Source organism: Herpailurus yagouaroundi, unplaced genomic scaffold (assembly GCF_014898765.1).
Source record: "Herpailurus yagouaroundi ecotype Mexico unplaced genomic scaffold, PumYag 428, whole genome shotgun sequence".
Lineage (NCBI taxonomy): Eukaryota > Metazoa > Chordata > Mammalia > Carnivora > Felidae > Herpailurus > Herpailurus yagouaroundi.
The window spans coordinates 3,954,735-3,975,115 of NW_024412645.1; the positions used below are offsets into that span (position 1 = coordinate 3,954,735).

At 57.5% G+C, this 20,381-nt stretch overlaps 1 protein-coding gene across 2 annotated transcripts in view; it reads left to right on the forward strand.

Moving 5' to 3' along the window:
• Positions 1–20,375, forward strand: part of MN1 (MN1 proto-oncogene, transcriptional regulator) — a 45,756-nt gene extending 25,381 nt beyond the window's left edge. The window contains exons 2-3 of one of the 2 annotated variants that reach the window (XM_040464045.1): positions 16,929–17,015; positions 20,184–20,294. In XM_040464045.1, coding sequence (XP_040319979.1) covers positions 16,929–16,987 — 59 coding nt within the window. In that variant the 3' untranslated portion in view covers positions 16,988–17,015; positions 20,184–20,294. Of the gene's footprint in view, positions 1–16,928; positions 17,016–20,183 lie in introns of both variants that reach the window. The other variant, XM_040464042.1, reaches the window with a different exon arrangement.
• Positions 20,376–20,381: the final 6 nt, after the last annotated feature.

A 20,381-nucleotide genomic window follows, 5' to 3' on the forward strand; every position in this document is an offset into this window, starting at 1 on the left:
CCCCCCCCCCACCCACCCCCGTCGTTCCTTGCCACCCCCCACCCCTACCACCACCCAACCTGTTTGTCTGTGTGGATGGTTAAATTTTCTTCCTTCCCTTTTTTTAAATGCAAGTGCGGCTGGGAGTGGAAATGTCAGGGGTCAGGCTTCAGGCAGCAGGGAGCAGGGCAGCGGTTTTTAGCTTCTGTCTTTGCCATTTGGGAGAAATCGGAGCCGAGCTTAACCCTTTGGAGCCCAGCCCCTGCCTGTGGGTATGGGTGCTTCTTCCTGCTGTCTTCGCTAGAGTCGGGGGGCTCCAGTTTTTAGAGTGTTGTGGGGGGGGGGGGGAACCGAGGCCCTGAAGGCCGTGGTGATGTGCTGAGTCTCCCATTTGGTACCAGGCAGGGATGGGACTAGGGTCCTTCTTCTGAACCCTGATCCCTAGAGCTCTCTGGGGCCCAGTAGGAGGACAGGACTGACTCAGAGGTGGCATTTGGATTCCTTGAGAGGCCAGCCTGTGCCAGAGCCTTCTCTGAGTCACCCACGGCATCCTCACGCCCCTGTGAAGCAGCTGCTTCTGTGGACCCATTTTACAGATGAGGTGAGTGAGGTGCAGGGGTGGGTGTGGCTGGCAGGTGGCAAAGCTGGAGCTGCACCCCCATCTTTCCGCCCACCGGGCCAAGCTGCACCCCCCACCCCGCCCCACCAGTCCATGGAAATAGTACAGAGTTCGTGCCTGGTGACCAAAGGTCTCCATCGTCTGTGGAATTATCCGAGGGCAGGGGTCACATAGATGGTCTGTAAAATGGGACTCAGGAGAATGCGCGTGTGGCTGAGGTGGTGTCAGGGTGACAGGGTCAGGTCAGCGGCTTAGGTCAGCACCTGGCAGAGCTGCTCCCAGCACATGAGGTCCATATGGTAATGGCCATAAATACTCTCTTCGAGCCTCGGTTTTGTCATCTGTGAAGAGGGCACGATGGCAGCATCCACCTCTGGGTTCTGTGGTGACTACATTCGCTCATGCCTGTAACCCGACCGCTCACAGCTGGCAAGACCCGGTACATATTAACTTGTTATTGATTTGTAATCCCCTAATTACCCCGAATGCGGGGGCGTGGAAAAACTATAGGCAACCACAAACTCCCAAAGAAACCCCTTGGCACCTGTGTGGATAGCCAGGAGTGTGAGGGTTTCCAGTGGGAGCCGGTGAGAGCTGGGAGTGGGGTTGGGGGGTACGCAAGGGGCTGACTTCAGAGCCTAGGCTGTGTAGCCCTGGGGAAGTCACCCCACCTCTCTGTGCTCCGGAGGTGGGAGGGCATGCCAGCTTCCTCCGTCGGCGGAGGCAGGAGTCCGGACCTTGAATCTGCAGGGGGAGCAGAGGGGGATTTGCGTCATGCCTTTGCCCTTAACCGGGCAGTGGCTCTGGGATCCACTCTGCTGGCCTCAGTTTCCCTGTCCGGAATGGGTAAATCGCAGCGAAGCTTAGAGGAAGTGACATGCCCAGACGTTTCTGTAGCCTCCAACAAAGCTGTTCAGACGTCAGAGATTATTATTAGAATATAGAAAGTGGGATCATGTCTCTGCCGAGTGGAGGGAAATCTGAACACACGGGACACTTGGAAGCTTCGGGTCTGCCCCGAGACCGTTTGCTCGGCGTCTGTTTCCAAGAGGGTGCCGTGGGGGTGGGGAGAGATCAGAGGACCAAGGTGATGTTTGAATCTCAGCGCAGCCGTTTTGCTGTGTGGCCTTGAGTGAGTCAGGTTGCTACTCTGTGCCTCGGTTTTCTCCTCTATAAAATGGGCATAGCACATTTCTCGCCTCGTGGCGGGGGCTGTGAGGACTAGGTGACGTGAGGTATTCGGGGGTGCCAGCCTGGGCTCCCACTGATGCCATGCATTTGGTCACTGGTCACCGGTCACCGTGGCAACGGCTCAGGCTGAACCGAGCCTAGAAAGGTCTTTAGAGCTTCCTGAAGGGGAACTTGAATTCTCCCCTTGCCGGCCTGTGGCCTCCCATCCTCCCTCCCTCTGAAACCGAAGCCCAGCATCTGTTTCCCCAGGAGCTGTTTAATATTCTGCTGGGGTAAAATGAACTCATCGGAGCCACCCGAAAACAGCTAAATGAACCCCCGGCGCCCGCGGCCTTTCAGAGCGGCTCCAGACCGCCACCCCCCCCACCCCCAGACCTCTGGGAGGCTGGCAACCACAGCAGCTGTGAGAGAGGGGCCCCCTTTTCTTCTTGGTGCCCCGGGGGAGCCTGTGCCCCCAAATGGGGCTCCTGGAGGGCCGGGTGGAGAGCTAGAGCCTGGGGAGGAGCGGAGGTTCTGTGTGTGGGGTCTCCTTGGGGAGGCTGAGAAAGCCGGGCCTTCCCCAAATTCTTCTTCCGATCCTCCCCCACCCCTGGCTCAGACGGGGTTCCGTGGAGACAGGAGGCCCCAGCTCGGAAGCAGCACTTCTTGATGACGATGATGATAGTCGCGGTTGCCTCCGTGGAGCGCTTGCTGAGTGCCAAACCCCTTGCCAAGCGTGTCGTCTGGGCTACTTTGTCGACTCCTGGAAACCACTGTGGCAGTTCACCCACCTGACAGATGAGGAAACTTGGGCCCGAGAGGCGAGCTGGCCTGTGCAGGGTCATGCCCCCAGGAAGCGGCCGAGCAGGAATGCAGGCGATTCCAAGCAGGAATCTCTCCCCGATGGCGCGCAGATCTCTGCCCGGGATCCTTTGGGACCCCGTGGCGTCTTCTGCAAAGCAGTGGCGGTCGGGGGGTGGGTCCGTCATGCCCGCCTGCAGGGTTGTCCTGGGGTTGCGTGACCGCCGTGCTGTGCCGCGGAGCGTTTCCCACGTGCATACAGTTGGCGCTCACTTACATCATCGCCTGATTACCTTGCCCATTGCCTGCTCCGCGCATGTGTCGGGGCCCTGTCTCTCCCTTGTCCTGCCTGCCTGCCTGCCTGCCTTTTTCTCACCCCAGCTACTTGGGAAAGCGAATGGTAACAAAGTGCTTCCAGGTAGAAGCTGAATTAATTTCATGTAATTATCCCTGATAAAATTAAATATTACTTGCAATTAGTCTTGGGCGATTTCTCTACTGAGAGGCGACGAGGCAGTGGGATAAAACAGGCCGAGCTGGTGCCCACTGGGCCAGGCGCCGGGCCTGTTGGCGGCTGGGCGTGAGCTGCCCGTGGAGTGGTGAGCTCTCCCCGAGGCCAAGGCTGAGAGGGCGTGGGGCGGTGGGCGGCAGTGGCTGAGAGGCTGCGTGTGCCCCCTCTCCCCCGCCCTTCCTTTATGTCTGAGGAGCCTCAGCGAATATACCACTGGGCTTGGTGTTTCCAGCAGGTGGCCTGGCACGTGTCTCGACCCGCTTTTCCTAGAAGATCCCTGCGGGTCGACCTCCAGAAATGGAATCTAGACTTCCGCAGTTCCTGCCCGGCCGTGGGACTTCGGACAAATCACCTCCCTTCGTCGCGAGCCTCGGTGTTTCATTTGTAAAACGGGGGTAGTTTTGCCCCTTCAATGAGTTAGCGCAGGGGTCAGCAAACTTTTTCTGTGAGGGGTCGGATGTGAAGGGTTTGTGGCTGTGCCGGCCGCTCGGTCTCTGTCATTTCTACCTAACCTTGCTCTTGTCACGCGAAAGCAGTCATGGCGTGTGGCACAGAGAAGCTGCTCAAGAAATGGAACCGGTTGGTCTTACCGTTTTCTGGACTCGAAATCCCTTTGATGGTAGATTTAAGCGTAAGTTAAAAACAGGTTTGGACTGTAAAGTCTGGCTGATAATCATTCCTTTTTACCGTGGATACAGCATCCGCACGTATTTTTGAGTTCTTCGACCGAGGCAAGACCTATTACCCCCGTGGCAGGGAGACTAGACCCAGAGAGTGAAAGTGCCTTGTCCAAGGTCACAAAGCCGGGAAAAAGCAGAGGAGGGGGGCCTGAGCGCACCCCTCGTTCTCCGCTTGGCCCAGGGCCTGCCTGGGAGGGCTCCAGGTGCCAGTTATCCAGATCAGATGATGCTCACCCGTTAGCGAATGTGTGACCTTGGGTGGGTCCCCTTGGATCTCTCCATCTCCCTTCACTCATCACCTGGAAAATGGAGAGATCATAATGCATACGTTATTGGTTGTCATGACAATAAAGAATTACACCAGTGTAAATGGAGGCTCGGGGCTGGCCGCGGAGCAGGTGATCAGTACAGAGGCATCACCATTATTATTGCTACTTTTTTTTTGTTTTCCGTCACTGCATATCCAGGCACTTTTTGAGGGTGTGAACTTCAGCCGTCCAGAGCTGTATTTCCCTGGGCCTCAGTGTCTCCCTTCCCGGGACTGCACAAAGTCAGTCAGATTTCTAGACTGAATATCACCTGCTAATCCGGATCGATTCGTTCTGGCTGCCTCGAACGCTTCGTTGAGAAAGACTCTGAGGCTGTGTCTGGGCTCCATGGAAGGGAGTAGCTGTGGGCGGTCAGCGGGCCGTGCTCTGCTTTGGGCTCAAGAGGAAATATGTTTTGGTGGGAGTCCCTAGTGGTTGATAATCCGGGAAAAGGATTATCCCAGCCCCCCCCCCCTTTTACCTCCATCTATAGAAACTTCTATTGGAAAAACGATGGAGCTTGCCTTTTGTCAGAAAACCAGTTGACACAGACTGGGACCTCGTAGATGATAATTCTAGACCAGTGCCGTCCAATAGAACTTTCCACGATGATGGAGAGGTCCTCTGCCTGTGCTGTCAAGGACAGTGACCACCGGCCACAGATGGTTGTTGAATACTTGCAGCGTGGTTAGTTGTGGATCAGGAATTGATTTTTATTTTATGTTTTTAATTTTTTTCATGTTTATTTATTTGAGAGAGAGAGAGACAGAGAGGGAGAGAATGAGTTGGGGAGGGGCAGAGAGAGGGAGACACAGAATCTGAAGCAGGCTCCAGGCTCCGAGCTGTCAGCACAGAGCCTGACGCGGGGCTCAAACTCACGGACCGTGAGATCGTGACCTGAGCCGAAGTCGGATGCTTAACCAACTGAGTCACCTAGGCACCCCGAGGAATTGATTTTTAAATTTAAAAGGCCACATGAGACTAGTGGCTGTCGTGTTGGACAGCCTAGTTTTATTATTTTATTTTATTTTATTTTATTTTATTTATTTTATTTATTTATTTATTTATTTTAAAAATATAATTTAATGTCAAATTGGCTAACATACAGCATGTACAGTGGGCTCTGGGTTTTGGGGGTAGATTCCCATGGTTCATCGCTTACATACAACACCCGGCGCTCACCCCAACAGGTGCCCTCCTCCCTGCCCATCACCCACTTTCCCCTCTCCCCTACTCCCCCCCACCAACCTCCGATTGTTCTCTGTATTTAAGAGTCTCTTATGGTTTGCCTCCCCCCCTCTCTGTAACTATCTTTTCCCCTTCCCTTCCCTCATGGCCTTCGGTTAAGTTTCTCAAGATCCACATAAGAGTGAAAACGTATGATACCTGTCTTTCTCTGCCTGACTTATTTCACTCAGCGTAATACCTTCCAGTTCCATCCACGTTGTTGCAAATGGCAGGATTTCATTCTTTCTCGTTGCCAAGTAGTATTCCATTGTGTATCTAAACCACAATTTCTTGGGGCGCCTGGGTGGCGCAGTCGGTTGAGCGTCCGACTTCAGCCAGGTCACGATCTCGCGGTCCGTGAGTTCGAGCCCCGCGTCAGGCTCTGGGCTGATGGCTCAGAGCCTGGAGCCTGTTTCCCATTCTGTGTCTCCCTCTCTCTCTGCCCCTCCCCGTTCATGGTCTGTCTCTCTCTGTCCCAAAAATAAATAAAAAACGTTGAAAAAAAAATTTAAAAATAAATAAATAAATAAATAAACCACAATTTCTTTATCCATTCATCAGTTGATGGACATTTAGGCTCTTTCCACAATTTGGCTATTGTTGAGAGTGCTGCTATAAACATCGGGGTACAAGTGCCCCTAGGCATCAGCACTCCTGTATCCCTTGGGTAAATTCCTAGCAGTGCTATTGCTGGGTCATAGGGTAGGTCTATTTTTAATTTTTTGAGAATCATCCACACGGTTTTCCAGAGCGTGGACAGCCCAGTTTCAGATGCACAGAACTCCTGAGCTATGTCATAGGGGCCCCCAAGATCAGGGACTTGTTATAACCCAAGCACGTCGTGATCTCTGGGTAGGTTGTTGGTGCAAGCCTGTTGCTTAGCAACAGATGCCCTGCCCCCTGCGGCCCCCCCCCACCCATGGCAACTGGAAACCTCCCTCTGTAAGAGTTTCGCTCAGGTGGGTGACCCACGCACCTGAGGGCAGAGGCTTTTCCCTATTGTCCTGCTTCCCTCCCTAGAGGCCTGGTTCCCCAGGGCTCAGACCCTGCAGTGGGTGGGGCCTGGCCTGGATCAGATGCCCTCATCGGATGGCATGCTAGCTTCTTCTCACTCCCGAGAAAGTGGCAGGTGCTTCCAGACTTACAGTGGGCGGACCGGGAAGGAAGGGAGGGTGACAGCCCTTTAGGAGAGAGGGAATCTTCTTTTTTTTCTTTCCTTCTCCTCTCGCCCTTCTTTTCGCTCCCTCTTCTCCTCTGTCTTTCTGGCTTACTGTGCAAGTACCCGAGCCTTGGGGAAAGGACTTGACTTCATCCTGTCTCGGTTGCTCCCTCGCTGCGTGGTGTTGGGCGGGTCATCTCGCTTCTGTGCACCTGTTTCCGCCTCCTTTAAGTGCACCTGTTTCCGCCTCCTTTATGAAGGAGTAGCAGGCCCTCCTTCTGTAGGTTGGTGGGAGGTCCCGATGCAGGGATGGACATGGAACTTCTAGAACGAGTGTCTGGGATGTGGTCTCCTTCCCTGAAGAAGAAGGGAACACAGAGATGGTGGGAATGTTGGAGGTTATTAAGCGGATTCCCTTGCCCGGTGTCTGCGTGAATACTCATCTCAGAGGTTGTCTGAGTGGGTCCAGGGGCTCGGGGCCAGTAGGCAGGAGGGGTGCCTAAGACCACGGTGGGCTGGGTGGGGGTGTTGGTTGGGAAAGGGGTCTTCCTGGGTAGTGGTTCTAAGGTGGGAGGGAATTTCTGGCATTTGTCAGCGGACCCCTGCCTCTCCCCACCGAATTTTTCTTTCCGTTCAAAAGGCATCTGCATTTTGTGGCTTCTCCATGCACGAGCAGGGTCTAAAATAAATTGGGCGAATTGTAGCCTCCAGAATTGGAAGGCAGTGGATGTAATTCCTCCATTGCTGGATAATAAGTCTGTGAGGGGATGTGGCCCCTCTCAGTAAATTTTGGGGTGGGGGTCAGTGGGAAAGTCTCTTAATGAAGGCTTGCTTCATTGGCATCAGGAAGCCTTGAAAAGTTCTTACGCAGGTCTGTCTGGAGGCCCAGGCGATGTAGTTTCAGCTCCCTTATTTCACTGATCCTTTAGGGTTTATGCCTGCTCCTAGGCATTGATGGGTCAGCACAAACTGGTTGAGGGTCTACCATGGGCCACAGTGGTGATTAAGGGAGACCAGGCTCTGATTTCATGGAACTCGTGTTCTAGGGGTTGAGGTAGAGGGTAGGACAATTATGAGAGGTCAGGGCTAGCACTGGGTGTTATAATACAGCGCACTTTGGAGTCCACTGAGGGTCTTGGAAAGACCTACCTGAGGAAGGAGGAGACAGAAGGGTTGACTTAGATGAAGGGAGAAGTGACCGTAGTGGTCCAGAAAGAGGGGAGAACAGGCATGCGTAGTGTTGCCACCACTTGCTGACAGCATACTGCAAACTCCACTGTCAGACCTTACGGATGAAGAGAGGACTGAGTGCTGGCTTGGGCAAGCAGGCAGGAGTCCTGTGATCTATTCACACTTCTGCTCCTGACTCACTCCTCTCTGGCCTCAGTTTCTCCAATTTACAGCACGGCTAGCCCAGTCTTTTCAGAAAACCACAGGGACAAGGGGGTATGACCCCTGCCATGGAAGGAATGTGGTGGCCCCCGCCTTCCCCGAAGAATCCATACCCTACCTTCTTCCCAGGCCAACCCCAGAGACTCACTCTGGGCATTGCCGGCCCCACTGGGCACACAAAGGGCGGAGCCGTCCCCTCTCCGTCCTCGAGGTACAGCTTAGCCAGCCTTTCCCGTCAGTCCACAGCAGAATTTGGGGTGGGCAGTACCTACTTGGATGGCCTCTTTAGGTCACAGAATCACAGGCCTGGCTGTAGGGACTCCTGCCACTTACAAAAGGGAACGGCGGCCCAGAGAGGGTGAGTGATGCATTTGAAGTCACACAGCCAGCTCTGGCAGAGCTGGGTCCCGGTTTCCGGCAGCAGGGGAGGGAGGGAACGCAAGCTGGGGTGGCAGGCACACCTCCCCTCTAAAGTGTAGGCCCGACCTGCCAGATCCCCCGGAACACGGGAGCTCAGGATGTGTGTGCCCGCCACCGGCGATCCAGAGGCTCTGTTCCCTCTTGTTTTGCTGGGAGTGACCGACCGGCTCCCCCCAAGCCCAGACCAGCTTCCCTTGTTCCAGCCGTCTCTCTCCCCCAGGCCAGGCAGATGCCACGGGTGGGTAAGACAATACAGCCCGTGGACTCACACAGACCTGGGTTTGGATTCCAACGTTTCGCTTTCTCCCTGTGTGACCTTGGCTCCGATAGGATCGCTGAGGGAATAAACGAGATGAGCCAGTGAGAAGACCCCAGGGCCTGCCATAGGGCCTGTGCTCTGTCCACTGGTGTCCCCTTGGGCCCGCTTGTGCCCAGCCCGTCCTTATCCTTCCACGAGGGGAGACTGAGCTGTGACAACCTCCTTCTGGGGGGGGGGGCACCCGTCTCCCCTGGCCTGATGTGGCTGACTCACTCTGCCTTGGAGGGCCCACGTTTCTTTTGCTGTGTCGTAGATACATTCTGGAATGATTTTTTTTAACGTTTATTTATTTTTGAGACAGAGAGAGACAGAGCATGAACGAGGGAGGGTCAGAGAGAGAGGGAGACACAGAATCGGGAACAGGCTCCAGGTTCCGAGCTGTCAGCACAGAGCCCAACACGGGGCTCAAACCCACGAACCGTGAGATCGTGACCTGAGCCGAAGTCGGACGCTGAAATGACTGAGCCACCCAGGCGCCCCTACTGACTTTTAAATAAGAAGGCAGGGAGGAGGGAGGTGGCCCGAGAAGGAATACCAGGGACACAGTGAACAGGGAGGACATTTCTGATTCCTTAAGGGTCTTCACAGATTAGCAGCATTGTTCACATATAAACATGTTTCTAGGAAGCATGTATTGAGTGCCTACTGGGTGCCTGGTTGCTCCTTCCTACTTGTGTGAACTTACATAGACAAGTGACATCATCTCTATAAGCCTCGGGTTCAGGGTCAGCCAACTTTCACTGTAGAGGGCCTGAGAGTGAATATTTTACGTTGATGGGTTATAGAGTCTCTGTCACAACTACTCAAATCTGCCCTCGTAGCATGAAACAGCCGTGGACTAAATGTAAGTGTTTGAGCGTGACCGTGTACCAATAAAACTTTATTGATAAAGTCAGACAGTGGGCCGGACTTGATCCATGAGCTGTAGGGTGCTGACCCTGGCAGGTCCTTCACCTGTGAAAAAGGGGTTGCGAGAATAGAAGCCGTCCCCCAGGGTTATGGTGAGGGATGAGGTTGTGACAGGTATTAACTCTAATTGTTGTCTGTTATTGTTAATGTTATTGTATTCATTCTCCCAGCTGCTCTGCCCGGTAGGTGTGTGGTCTCATTTCACACATGGGGAAACTCAGATGCAGGGAGATGAGGGAACTTCCCCTCGATGCTTCTGCTTACCGTTGGATAACCCGGGATGTGTGTCTTTTGTGCCTCGATTTCCCCACCAGTGTCCTCAGAGAGAATTCGTTTATGTAAATGCACAGGGCACGATGTTCACGTCCATCGTGTGGAAAGGAGGTAGAGGCACAGAGAGGCGGAGCGGAGTCCCTTGCAGAGGTCATCAGCTGAGACGTGGCAAGACTGAAGTGGGGTTCTTGGGGACCCGGGTTATAGGCGTCTGACTCAGAAGCTGCTGGGGAGGAACGGCCCGTCCAGTTAGACCAGAGCTCTCCCAGAGTACCATTCTCTTGGGGTTGGGATCGGACCCCCCGCTTGTTGAGAGTGGTGGAACACAAAGGACCCTGTCCCCAGTGGAATGTGTTTCTAAGTCAGGTGTCCCATGCTAAGGCTGGAATGGATGAGGTGGGAGCTTCTTACTCGTTTGGACAGACTCCCAACGCCCCTCTCCGGCTCACAAGCCTACTTTGGCTCCCTTCTGCTCTCAGGAACAGAGCCACTTCCTGGGGCGTCCAGGGTCCCCTGTGACTGGCTTCATTTCAACTTTGCAGATTTCTCCTCCTCCCTGTCCCCCACGCCTTGAATCGGGGCCCCTGAGCTGGCCTCTTGTTCTTCCCAGTGACGGCGCTGGCCTGGGCGTACCTCTTGCTTCTCTTGCCGCGAAGCTTTATGTGCATTCGTAAGCCCCCCTGTATGCCCTTTCCTCTGTGAATTCTTCCCAGATACCCCCACCTGTGTCCTGCGTCGATGACACAGGCCAGCCTTTTGCTGTGGGAGCGACAACGCTCTGTTTTGCGCTTACGTGTCTGTGGAGTAACTCTCCATCAGTCAGAGAACTCTGGGTGGGGGTGCTGGGAGCTCTGTGCTGGGATCACTTCTCCGAGTCCCGTGCCCCGCATACAGCTGGGCGCACCTGTTCAGTAGTGATGCTTTGGCCCATCGCCCTCCTGTTATTGCTGTCTTGAGGGCCCCCTCTTCCAGGCTGCCTGAGGGAGCCTCAGGTTTGGAGAATGATGATGGGAACGGGACATCGAGGGTCCTGTGGGTACCAGGCACCTGGGTACCAGCCCGTTGCCCCTGTCGGCAAGGCAGGAATGGCCGGACACATTTTTTCAGGTGAGGAAGTGGAGACTCAGGTCGAGGAGCTGATGCAGGGTCCCCCAGCCTGACGGTTGGCAGGGCTGGGATTTGAACCCAAGCCCCTGTCTGCAAAGCGTGTGACTCTTCCACAACTGACCCCCGTGCAGAGCCCTTCCTCGGGGACGCAGAAGCACTATGGGACACACCGCTACCCCCGTGGGAGGACCGCAGAGCTCCCGCAGGCCCCGGATGGGTGGGCGGGGCAGGTGTCCCTGAGAGCCTCCGCCCAAAGCATCAGCACTTTGAAAACTGTTTTAAATTCCGAGGTGTCACTAAATCTGGCCTCTCCTTCCGTGGGCTGAAAGCAACGAGGCTCTACCTCAACAGGAACGTGTGTGTGTATTTGTTTTAGTTTAGTTTAGTATATTTGTTGAAGGGCCCGCCGCACGCCAGGCAAGGTGCTGGGGGCTCCGGGGAGGTGTCTACCCTGGCGCTGGGTCCGCTCCCAGGGCACAGGTGCACAAGTGGGAGCCCAGAGAGGCTGGGCCCAGCATCCTGCCCAGGGGCACCCAGCACTAGGTTGGCCAGGGGTGGCCAGGGGTGGCTCCGGTGCCAAGGGGAACGAATTGCCAGTGAGAAGGCGAGAGAAAACAGAGGGTTGGGAGCGCTCTGCCAGAGACGGGGGCTGGAGAGTGTCTCAAATCTAACAATCCTACTAGAGACGCCGATAGCAGCATCTGTCTGTCCGGGCGTCCTTGGTGCCTGGCAGGGTGCTAACTGCTCTGCTTGCGATCCTGCCGGACCCTTCCGGTGGTTCTCTCAGAATAATACTGCCTCCGTCCCCATTTCACGGATGAGAACACAGGCTGGGGGGGCAGCTTGCGTCCCCAAGGCCGAGGCTGAAACCTGGCGCTTTGGACTCTGCGGGCCGTGAGTGGTCTTCCTGCTCTGGCCCCCTTGCTGGGCCACTGTGGGCACTGTCAGAAGGAAGGGGCAGGCTCAGGGGTCGGCCTGAAGCCCCCCCCCCCCCTCCCCAGCCTGTCACGTCTCCGCAGCACACAGGCCGGGAGTGGCCTGGGGGGTGCACGGGGCTGCATCTGTCACAGGTCACTGGCTGTGTGTCCAGAGGCGCCAGGAGAGGGAGCCCGATCGGAGGCTCGGGCTGGGGTGAGGGGCCTGCCCCGTCCATCCCGGGGAGTCTGGGCCTCCGATGCCACCCCGTCTCCTCCTCCAGGGCTGGAGAAGGTCTCCCGCATTCAGCCCCCGCCCCCCATTCCCAGCGCTCAGCAGCCTGGTCCCCACGATGCTCTTGCTGCTTCGCCTCAGTGGAGCCCTCAGCCAGTTCTCAATCTAAATGACAGCTGCCCTCAGCCAAGTCAACTCCAATTAATTTCCGAAGCCTTCCAGGGGCCTGGCCGAGCCTCGCACCAGACTCCGTTGCCCCGGCGGGCCAGCGCGAGCCCCTTCTTCACCCTCGTGGGGCCGGGGAAGGTGGGGCCTCACAGGGTCCCCCCTGATCGTTGGTGGGGGGGGGCCCTTTCTACCTCTCGGGAGCCCCCGTGCAAGCTCCGTGCCGCCCCCATCAGAGGGGGCTGATGTGGAAACTCGGGCAGCGTCCGTGGAGAAAGCATCGGATGGGGCCTCGGGTTTTGTCCTTGGCTACTCTGTCACCCCGGGTCATTCTCATCCCATCTGTGAGCCTTAGGATCCTTCCCCAAAAAGCGAGCGTTGGTTTCCGTTTTCCGGGAAAGACGGGGAAGAGGGGAGGGAGGGAGAGAGAGCACCAGAGACTCAGAGAGAGACAGAGAACAAGGGAGACCGAGAAAGAATAGTGCGCGGGTGTTGAGAGGGAGACGGAAAGAGGAGGGACGGGGGTTGGGGGGGGTAACACCTGCCACCTTGGCTGGGACGTTTTACTTTTTCATGTGACTTTGATGCACCCACACACGTTGGCATCAGACAGACCTGGGAGTGACCCAGGCTCAGCCACTGGCTAGCTGTGTGACCGTGGGTCAGCGACGTCCCCTCTCTGAACCTCCGTTTCCTCCCCTGTGAAATGAGCTGGGGTGTCGGGCCCTCTCTCTCCAGGTGTTGGCGTCATCCGATGAGATACGGGCCGAGGCCCGGCCCGCAGGGAGCCTGAGGTCAGTGCTCCCTCTTAACATCCCTGGAGCTGATGGGACTGGGGACGTGGGACATGGTCATCTTTTTCCTTTCCTCATTTGTCACAGTGACACCGAAGCCGTCCTTGAAGGGCGGGCAGAGAAAGGGTAGGGGATGCCGGCAGATGCCCGGATGGAGAGTCAGTCAGGCCGCCAGCCACCAGCCCCCCGTTCCTGATCCCTGAGGCTGTGGGTGCCGTTTCCTGGGGCTTATTCAGGCCGAGTATCTTAGTGCCCCTCACGTGGGGATACTTCCTGCCCACGTCGAATGTAAAATCTCATTTCCCCAAAGGAATAAAAAGAGTCAAGGAGGTTGTATATCTGTCTACTATCAGTCATCTTAGAGAGGCCCAAATAGGCCCAGAGGGGGAGAGTGACCTGCCCAAGGTCACACAGCAAAGCATAAAATATGTAACAAATCCTTATCGGGTGCCTACTGTGCGCCAGGGACCAGAGGGACAGCTGGGATCCTCGTGGGTGTGTCTGCCTTCAGGGCCCCTAGGCCAGGCTCCTCTGACAGGGACTGGACACAGGAGGGATTGTCATCCCCTTCTACAGATGGGGAAACTGAGGTTCAGCAAGTTGAGCCGGCCCAAGGTCACGGAGCTGGTGAGATTCAGATGGGGGTGGGATGTGAATCTAGGCTTCAGCGCACGCAGAGCCGGGACTCCCCCAAAGCTGCCGAGTGTGGGGGAGGATTGGCGTGGGGCTTTGGGTTTGCCACTTTCCGGCTTGGTTCGTGGCTCTGTGGACGGACTCTCTTTGTGCAGCCCAGCATCCGCTTTAGATTTGCTGTTCCTGCTCTGAGCCCAAAGTGGGTGAGTCTCCTGGAGCCTGTGTACCTCCCCGGAGGAGGGGACACGGCCCGGGGACGCACTGTGGACGGGCAGCCGAGGAGGGGTCCGCTTTGGGGTTGTGGGGCTCTGCGGAAGGGTTCCAGCTGGGTGGTAGGGGTCCCCCACATCCCCAGGGGCGGGTTCTTGGAGATGGGCCTTAGTGCTGCCTTAGAAAGGGGACTTTGGCCACCCCTGGGCAAGACTCCCTTCCGTGGCTTCTGTCTGCTGTGATAGCTGGTGGCCGTTACCTGAGCACCTGCCGCGTGCCGGGCACCGGAGAGCCTGGTGTGACTGGGCAACGGGTGGGGTGTTGTCCTTGTCCCATTTCACGGGGAAAGAAGCTGAGGCTCAGAGAGGGACAGTGATTTGCCCGAGGTCAGCCTGCTGGGGAAGTGCCAGGGACCAAGATGCAGACCTTGGTCATCTGACTCCAAACCACTCCCACCCCCACCCCACCATGATGTTTTCCATCTTTGGCTGCTTGTTACAGAGGGGCCCTGAACCCGGGACTCCCCCTCTGCCAGGGTGAGATGTATCAGTGCTAGGGGGTCACTGATGCTATCCTTGCCACTGGGGGACCTGGGGACAGAGGTGCCATCTGTGAGCAGGGAGAGGGGTCACATGCCTCAGAGAAACGTTGCCAAAAGGCTGACAGCCAGGTGGAGGGTGGGAGTCAGCAGGGGTGAGGAGGAGAGGGTGTTCTAGGCAGAAGGAACGTCAGGAGCAGGGTTGTGGAGGTGGGAAGGATCAGGGCTCTGTTGAGACTCTGAGGCTGGAGGCCCAAGAGGGGAGCAGGCCAGGTTATGCGGAGCTGGGAGCCCTGGGGAGCCATGGAAGGCTTAAGCAGGAGAGGGGCCTGCTCTGGTTGACGCTTTAGGAAAGTCACCTGACTCACAGCGGGGGAAATGGGCTTGGGGGCCAGCACAAGGCCACCGCAGAAGGGAGACAGTGGGGGCCTGGACCGGGGTGGAGGCAGGGGGGCAGGAGAGAAGCAGGTGGATTTTGGAGGCAGCCTCTTCCCTCCCTGGTGCCTGGACTCTGGGGCCTGGGCAGGAGTGAAAGGCGATGTTCAATGTCCAGAGCTAGCCGGGCCTCTCTTGGAGATGGGGAACAGGAGCCAGGAGAATCACAGATGTGTCTGGGGGCCCACGGGACTCCCAGGCTGCAGGACAGAAGGGCCGATGGGATGTGGCCCAACCCTGTGGCTCCCCGGCCTGCTTCTGCTTCCAGGCCCAGGGGCCCAGCCCCCGCCCCCCCCGCAGCTGAGTGGCAGCTGTCAGACGCCAGTGTCTCCCCCTGCCAGGTCCAAATAAAGGAAAAACCAAAATACATTTCCCTTTGTCGGAATCCGGCGAGGGTGAGTCGGGCGAGAGTCATTCGCTATTGTGTGCTGGGGCCCACACTGCTCCTTACATAAGCTTTGAGTTAAAAATACGCACGGAATTCTAATTTGCCTGCTCCGCCTGGGATCGCACCCCGGTCCCCCCACCCGTTGGTGGGCAGGGGGTGGGGCAGACCCCCCCCCCCGCCCCCGCGCCCACGGAGACTAAGAGACGGTCCCGTGGCCAGTATCCCCTCCTGGCATATGGGCAGTATTAGATCTGATGCCTGCAAGGCCCTGGGCTGTTGAAGAATAGTGAGGGTAATAATCCTGAGAGCAGCTAACCTGTTGGGGAGGCTCCTCATGTGCTCAAGTCTTCACCCGTGTTATCTCCGTTAATCCTCCCAGAAGCCCGTGAACTTGGTTCCCATTTTACAGCACAGGATAACGCCTTGCTCAGGCCGCCACCCTGGATCAGCACCCGGGGGGCCCTTGATCTGGGTGCTAGTTGGGAGGCCACCCTGACCTCCACAGCCCCCTCCCCCATACCTCCGGCCTTCGGTATGGAGGGCGGCAACGGGTGGGGGGGGGGGGGGTGTGGGCAGGAGGCGGCCGGGCAGAAGTCCCCTTTCTGAGGGTTCGAGGACAGAGGGGTAGGTGGTACCGCGTCACCAAGCCCTGCCTCGGAGCGGGGGGGCGGGGGCGGGCAGCTGCCCCCACCAAGCTCACGACCCCTGGGCCACGTGCCTCATGCGAATTGGAACCCAGCCCTGGGGATACTGAGTGCAAGGTCTGTTTTGCGGACTCTGAAAAAGAAGGCTCAGTCAGTCCCCTCCGTGGGTGTGGGCGGCCTCCCCAGAAGTGAAATTTGTTTCCCCAGGGAAACAAATGCGTGTCTTTTCCCCTCCTCCCTCCAACCCAGGCCAAAGGGGTCCCCGGGCCGTCCTGGCAGGCCCGCGGGTCTCCCCGCTCAGGCAGGGAGTGTGCTTGCTGTGTGCTAGGCCGCGTGCTAAGCCTTTTACATGGATCATTTCATTTAATCCTCGTAACTGCCTCCGTGGCGGCCAGTCCTATTATTTCCCCCATTTTCTGGGGCTGAGGTTCTGGGGGCTCAAGTGAAGTTCGCAGAAGTCCTGTGCTCCGCAAACGGCAGGCGCTGTCATTGTTGAACCCGGTAAGGGAATATGGCATCACTTGGGTTACTCGTGTGCTCGCTGCTTTCGCACCGGCTCGGGGTCCTGCCTTTCCCCTCGTGGAATTTACTGACCCCTGTCGTGGCTGGAGAAGCACGGAAGGCAAAACCCGACGCGCTCTCATGTTCACAGTGGGGTGAGCCGGAGGCAGCCGGTACCCCGATACCGTGATTCCAAGTTGGTGGCAAAAACGACCAAGTTAAGGGAGGCAGAGCTGAGGAAGGGAGGGATAGCTCAGCCAGGATTTGTTCTGCGCGTGAAGGAAGACCGGCGGGGGGGGGGGGGGGGGGTGGGGGGTGGGGGGTGGGCAGCTCCAGGCCCTGCCCCTGGAGGATTGGGGACTGAGGTGGTCTGTTCTGGCCAAGAGGGGAATGTCCTTAAAAACTGCCCCGCAGCCCTTTCTTGCTGGGCGGGCGTGACATCGGGTCCCGTGACCCCAAAGCTCCTCCCCTTGGCCCCTGTGCTGCCTGCACAGGGGGGAGGCACATTCAGGGTGACACATTTTGAGTTGATGCCTCAAGGACTGACCCCCACATGCACACTGTTATCCCCTCTTTTTCTTGTATGGTCTCCCCAAGCCGCTCTGAGATGGGCCTGCCAGGGATCACCATCCCCAAGTTACAGATGGAGAAACTGAGACTCTGCAGATGGGGCCAGCTGCCCAGGTATGGGGGATCTGGGATTCCACCTCAGCCCAGCCCTTGGGGAATCCTGGACTAAAAGGAGAGGGCTGGTCCAAGCTGGTGGCTTGGCCCCTGGCGACCCTGGGGGCAGTTCCATGCCCTCCGGGGCCTCAGTCTTCCCATCTGTCAAATAGGGATGAGGCTCACGTCACGGCCTACAGGTCCCAACAGAGCACCTCCTGTGCATGGGGTGCTGTGGCAAACAGACAGACCTTCTCCCCTCTGCAGGCACAGTCCGACGGGGGAGGCCGAGAGCTAACAAGTGGAAAATGTGACACTCCACATCAGTTTCCGCGGTGCGCTGAGCAGCTGCAGGGTCTCCCCTGACCCTGTGAGCTCAGCGAGGGGTGGTTGTATCTCTGGGTCCTGGCCTGGGGGGCCGCATGCCTGCCCCCCGGGGGAGTGGGGAGTGAGGGCCTCTCTCGAGTAGGGGCAGGCCCTGACTTGAGGCCGCTTCCATGGGACTGATTTATCCGCAGCCGGAGGGGGGTGGGGGGGGTGGGGGGGGGGGGGGGCGTAGCGGCAGACCTAGGGCGTGTTGGGTCCCCCTGGCTGGAATGAATCCGGAGGGAGGATGAGTTTGGTCATGCTTTGGGGTTGTCAGGAACTGAAGAATAATATTCTCTCTTAAAAATATTCCCCGTGGATATCAGACTCTCTGGCTCGTCCCAGGCAGAGGCTGGGGAATCGTGGGCCCATGCTCTGTGACATTGGGGGAGGCCCTCCCCCACTCTGAGCCCCCAGGTGGGGAGAAGGGGCACCCAGCTGCTGGGCTTGTGGGGAGCGGGGGTACGGGATGAGATCACACACGGACAGGTTCAGCTGTATGCCTGACACTCCCTCCTTAAATCCTCCCCAAGTAAGAGGAGCAGCTATTTCTAGAAACGGCGCACGGCGTGTTTAGGAGTTATCCATAACTTGGCAATAAAGCGTCTTTAGGAAATGTGGCCATTTGGGTCAGTCTGGAAGCGTCGCTCAGCAAAGCCCGCTTCCAGAAGGGCCCCCAGGCCTCCTGCGTCTGAGCACAGAACTTGGAGAACGTTCCTTCATCTCGCGCCCTTCATCCTGCAGCCTCAGGGCAAGGGAGCCCGGCGGCAGGGCTTGGGCCTGGGTCTCGTCTTTCTCTGGCTGTGCAAACTTTGGCAGGGGGCCTCGGTTTCCCGTCTGTAAAATGGGCCCAGGCAACTGCTCTGTTGGCTCCTTGAGACGATGTGTGCGAAATGAAGTGAGGAAGCCCCTTCAGAATTTTCTCTCTCTCTCTCTGTCTCTCTGGCAGATGCTCCCCTCCCCCAATCCAGATCTCACAGTGCTTGGAGCAAAATCCCTTTTGCGGGGACCAGGGAGCAGGGCGTCACTGGGAGCAAGGCAAGCTTGGGCTCAAGAGCAGAGGTGTAGGGGCTGGAATCCGGGGCCCACTGTGTGCTAGGGGACCCTGAATCTGATGCCTCTAGCTTCGTGGGGGTACCTTGTCCCCAGGAGGCCCTGGGTGTGGCATCAGCAGTGACACCACCACTAACAAGCTTTGAAACCTCTGGCTCAGCTTCCCCTTCTGTGAAATGGGAGCAAAGACTCCAGTCTCGTGGGCAGGAGCGGGCCCACGTGGCTAGTCCTAAGGTGGGGACGAGGCTTGGGGGCCTCTGGAAGGCCGCAAGGACCCCTCACCTCCTGGCCGCCCGAGAAACGGATGGCAGTCCCAACAGCCCCGTCTGGGGAGTGCTCTGTGCGCCAGGCCTTTATAAGGCCCGAGGGAGGTGACATTGCCCCCACCTGGGGGGCGATGAGGAACTGAGGCTTGGAGAGAGCCGGGGAATGTGGCAGGGATTAGGGGTTCAAGCCCCAGCCTGTGACTCCACCGAGGCTGTCTCCTGATCTTGCTGTCCACCCCAGGAGGGGGAGGAAGACGGTGTCTGCCTTATCCGAATCCTCCCTGATCTGCAAGGCTAGTGCCATGCCTGGCACATAGTAGGGACTCCGTAAAGGCTTGTTAACTGGATGAATGAGCCGGGGAGAGAGTCCTTCTCCCCAGTCCCAGCTCCTCCCAGCATGCCGGTCCTAAGCTGGGTGTCTCTGGGGCTCCAGGGTGGGAGCTCACTTAGTCACAGCCTGGCCCATTCTCTGGGAGGATTTTCTCTGCAGGCCGAGGCTCGGCTCCCAGGGGAGGCCTCCCCCCCCTTAATCCCGGAGGGCGGGCTGGGCGGGGTAACTCCTGCCTGGCACAGGGCCCTGGCCAGGCCTGCGCAACAGCACGCTGAGGAGGGCGGGCCGGTCACGGAGTTCAGTATCTGGGTGTGCTCCCTCGGCGGGAGCTGGGCCCCCACCCCCGATTCCAGCGCGTTAGCAGCCCCCGAAATGACCGTTCCATTCCTTCCTTGCCTTAGAACTCCCAGCTCGTGCTCTCTTTGAGTGTCATTCATACTAAGTTATGAGTGGTTGTCAGACTCTCTTGCCCCTCAAGTCTGTCGAACCCAGACATCACTATGATCGGTGGTGTTTCTGGTGCTGTGCGACTGAGAAGGAAATTGAAGGGATTTTCGCTGAGGGTGTAGGGGAGGAACCGACTCCCTCACCCGCACCACTGCCAGTCCCTTCGTGAAGCAGCTGGGGTGGGCAAAGGACACTGGTCTCAGCAGTTTGCTGCTGTTTCAGGAAGTCCCCAGCACGTAATAGGCCCTTAGCGAGTGTCTGTCCAGAGGATGACAAGAGAATGAACCGTGTTCTGGACCCTGACAGCCCTCCCCTCCACCCTTTGACCGTATAGCTGGCGAACTCCTACATATGCTTCAATGCCCAGTTTACATACCCCTCCTCCAGGAAGCCCTCCCAACTTATTCCACATCCAGTTAATCTTTTGGGAACTCTAGTCCGTCAGAGATGGGCAAACCCTGCCCAGTTCTCCCATTTCCTGAAGGGAAACACCTGACCCCGAGCCAGGGGCCTACCCTTGGCGGAGGTCTCCCAGCCACGTCAGAGGCAACCTCAGGGGGATTTGAACCAGACATCTCTAGATCTCCTCGGACGGCTTCAGGCATGAAAAGAGGGCGTGGGCGGTGTCTCTCTTCCCGCACGTCTCTCCGACTCCGCCCCCCCCCCCTTAGGGCCTCCTACAGAGCGGAGCAAGCTCCTAACCTTTCTTCCTTTTTTTCTCTGCAGCCCATGACCTCCCTGCAAATAAGGCCTCAGCCACCCAGCCGGGCAACCACTTGCAGTGCCTGTCTGTCCACTGCACAGACGACGTGGGTGACACCAAGGCCCGAGCCTCCGTGCCCACCTGGCGGTCTCTGCACTCCGACATTTCCAACAGATTCGGGACGTTCGTGGCGGCCCTGACTTGAATTGACAAGAAATGGG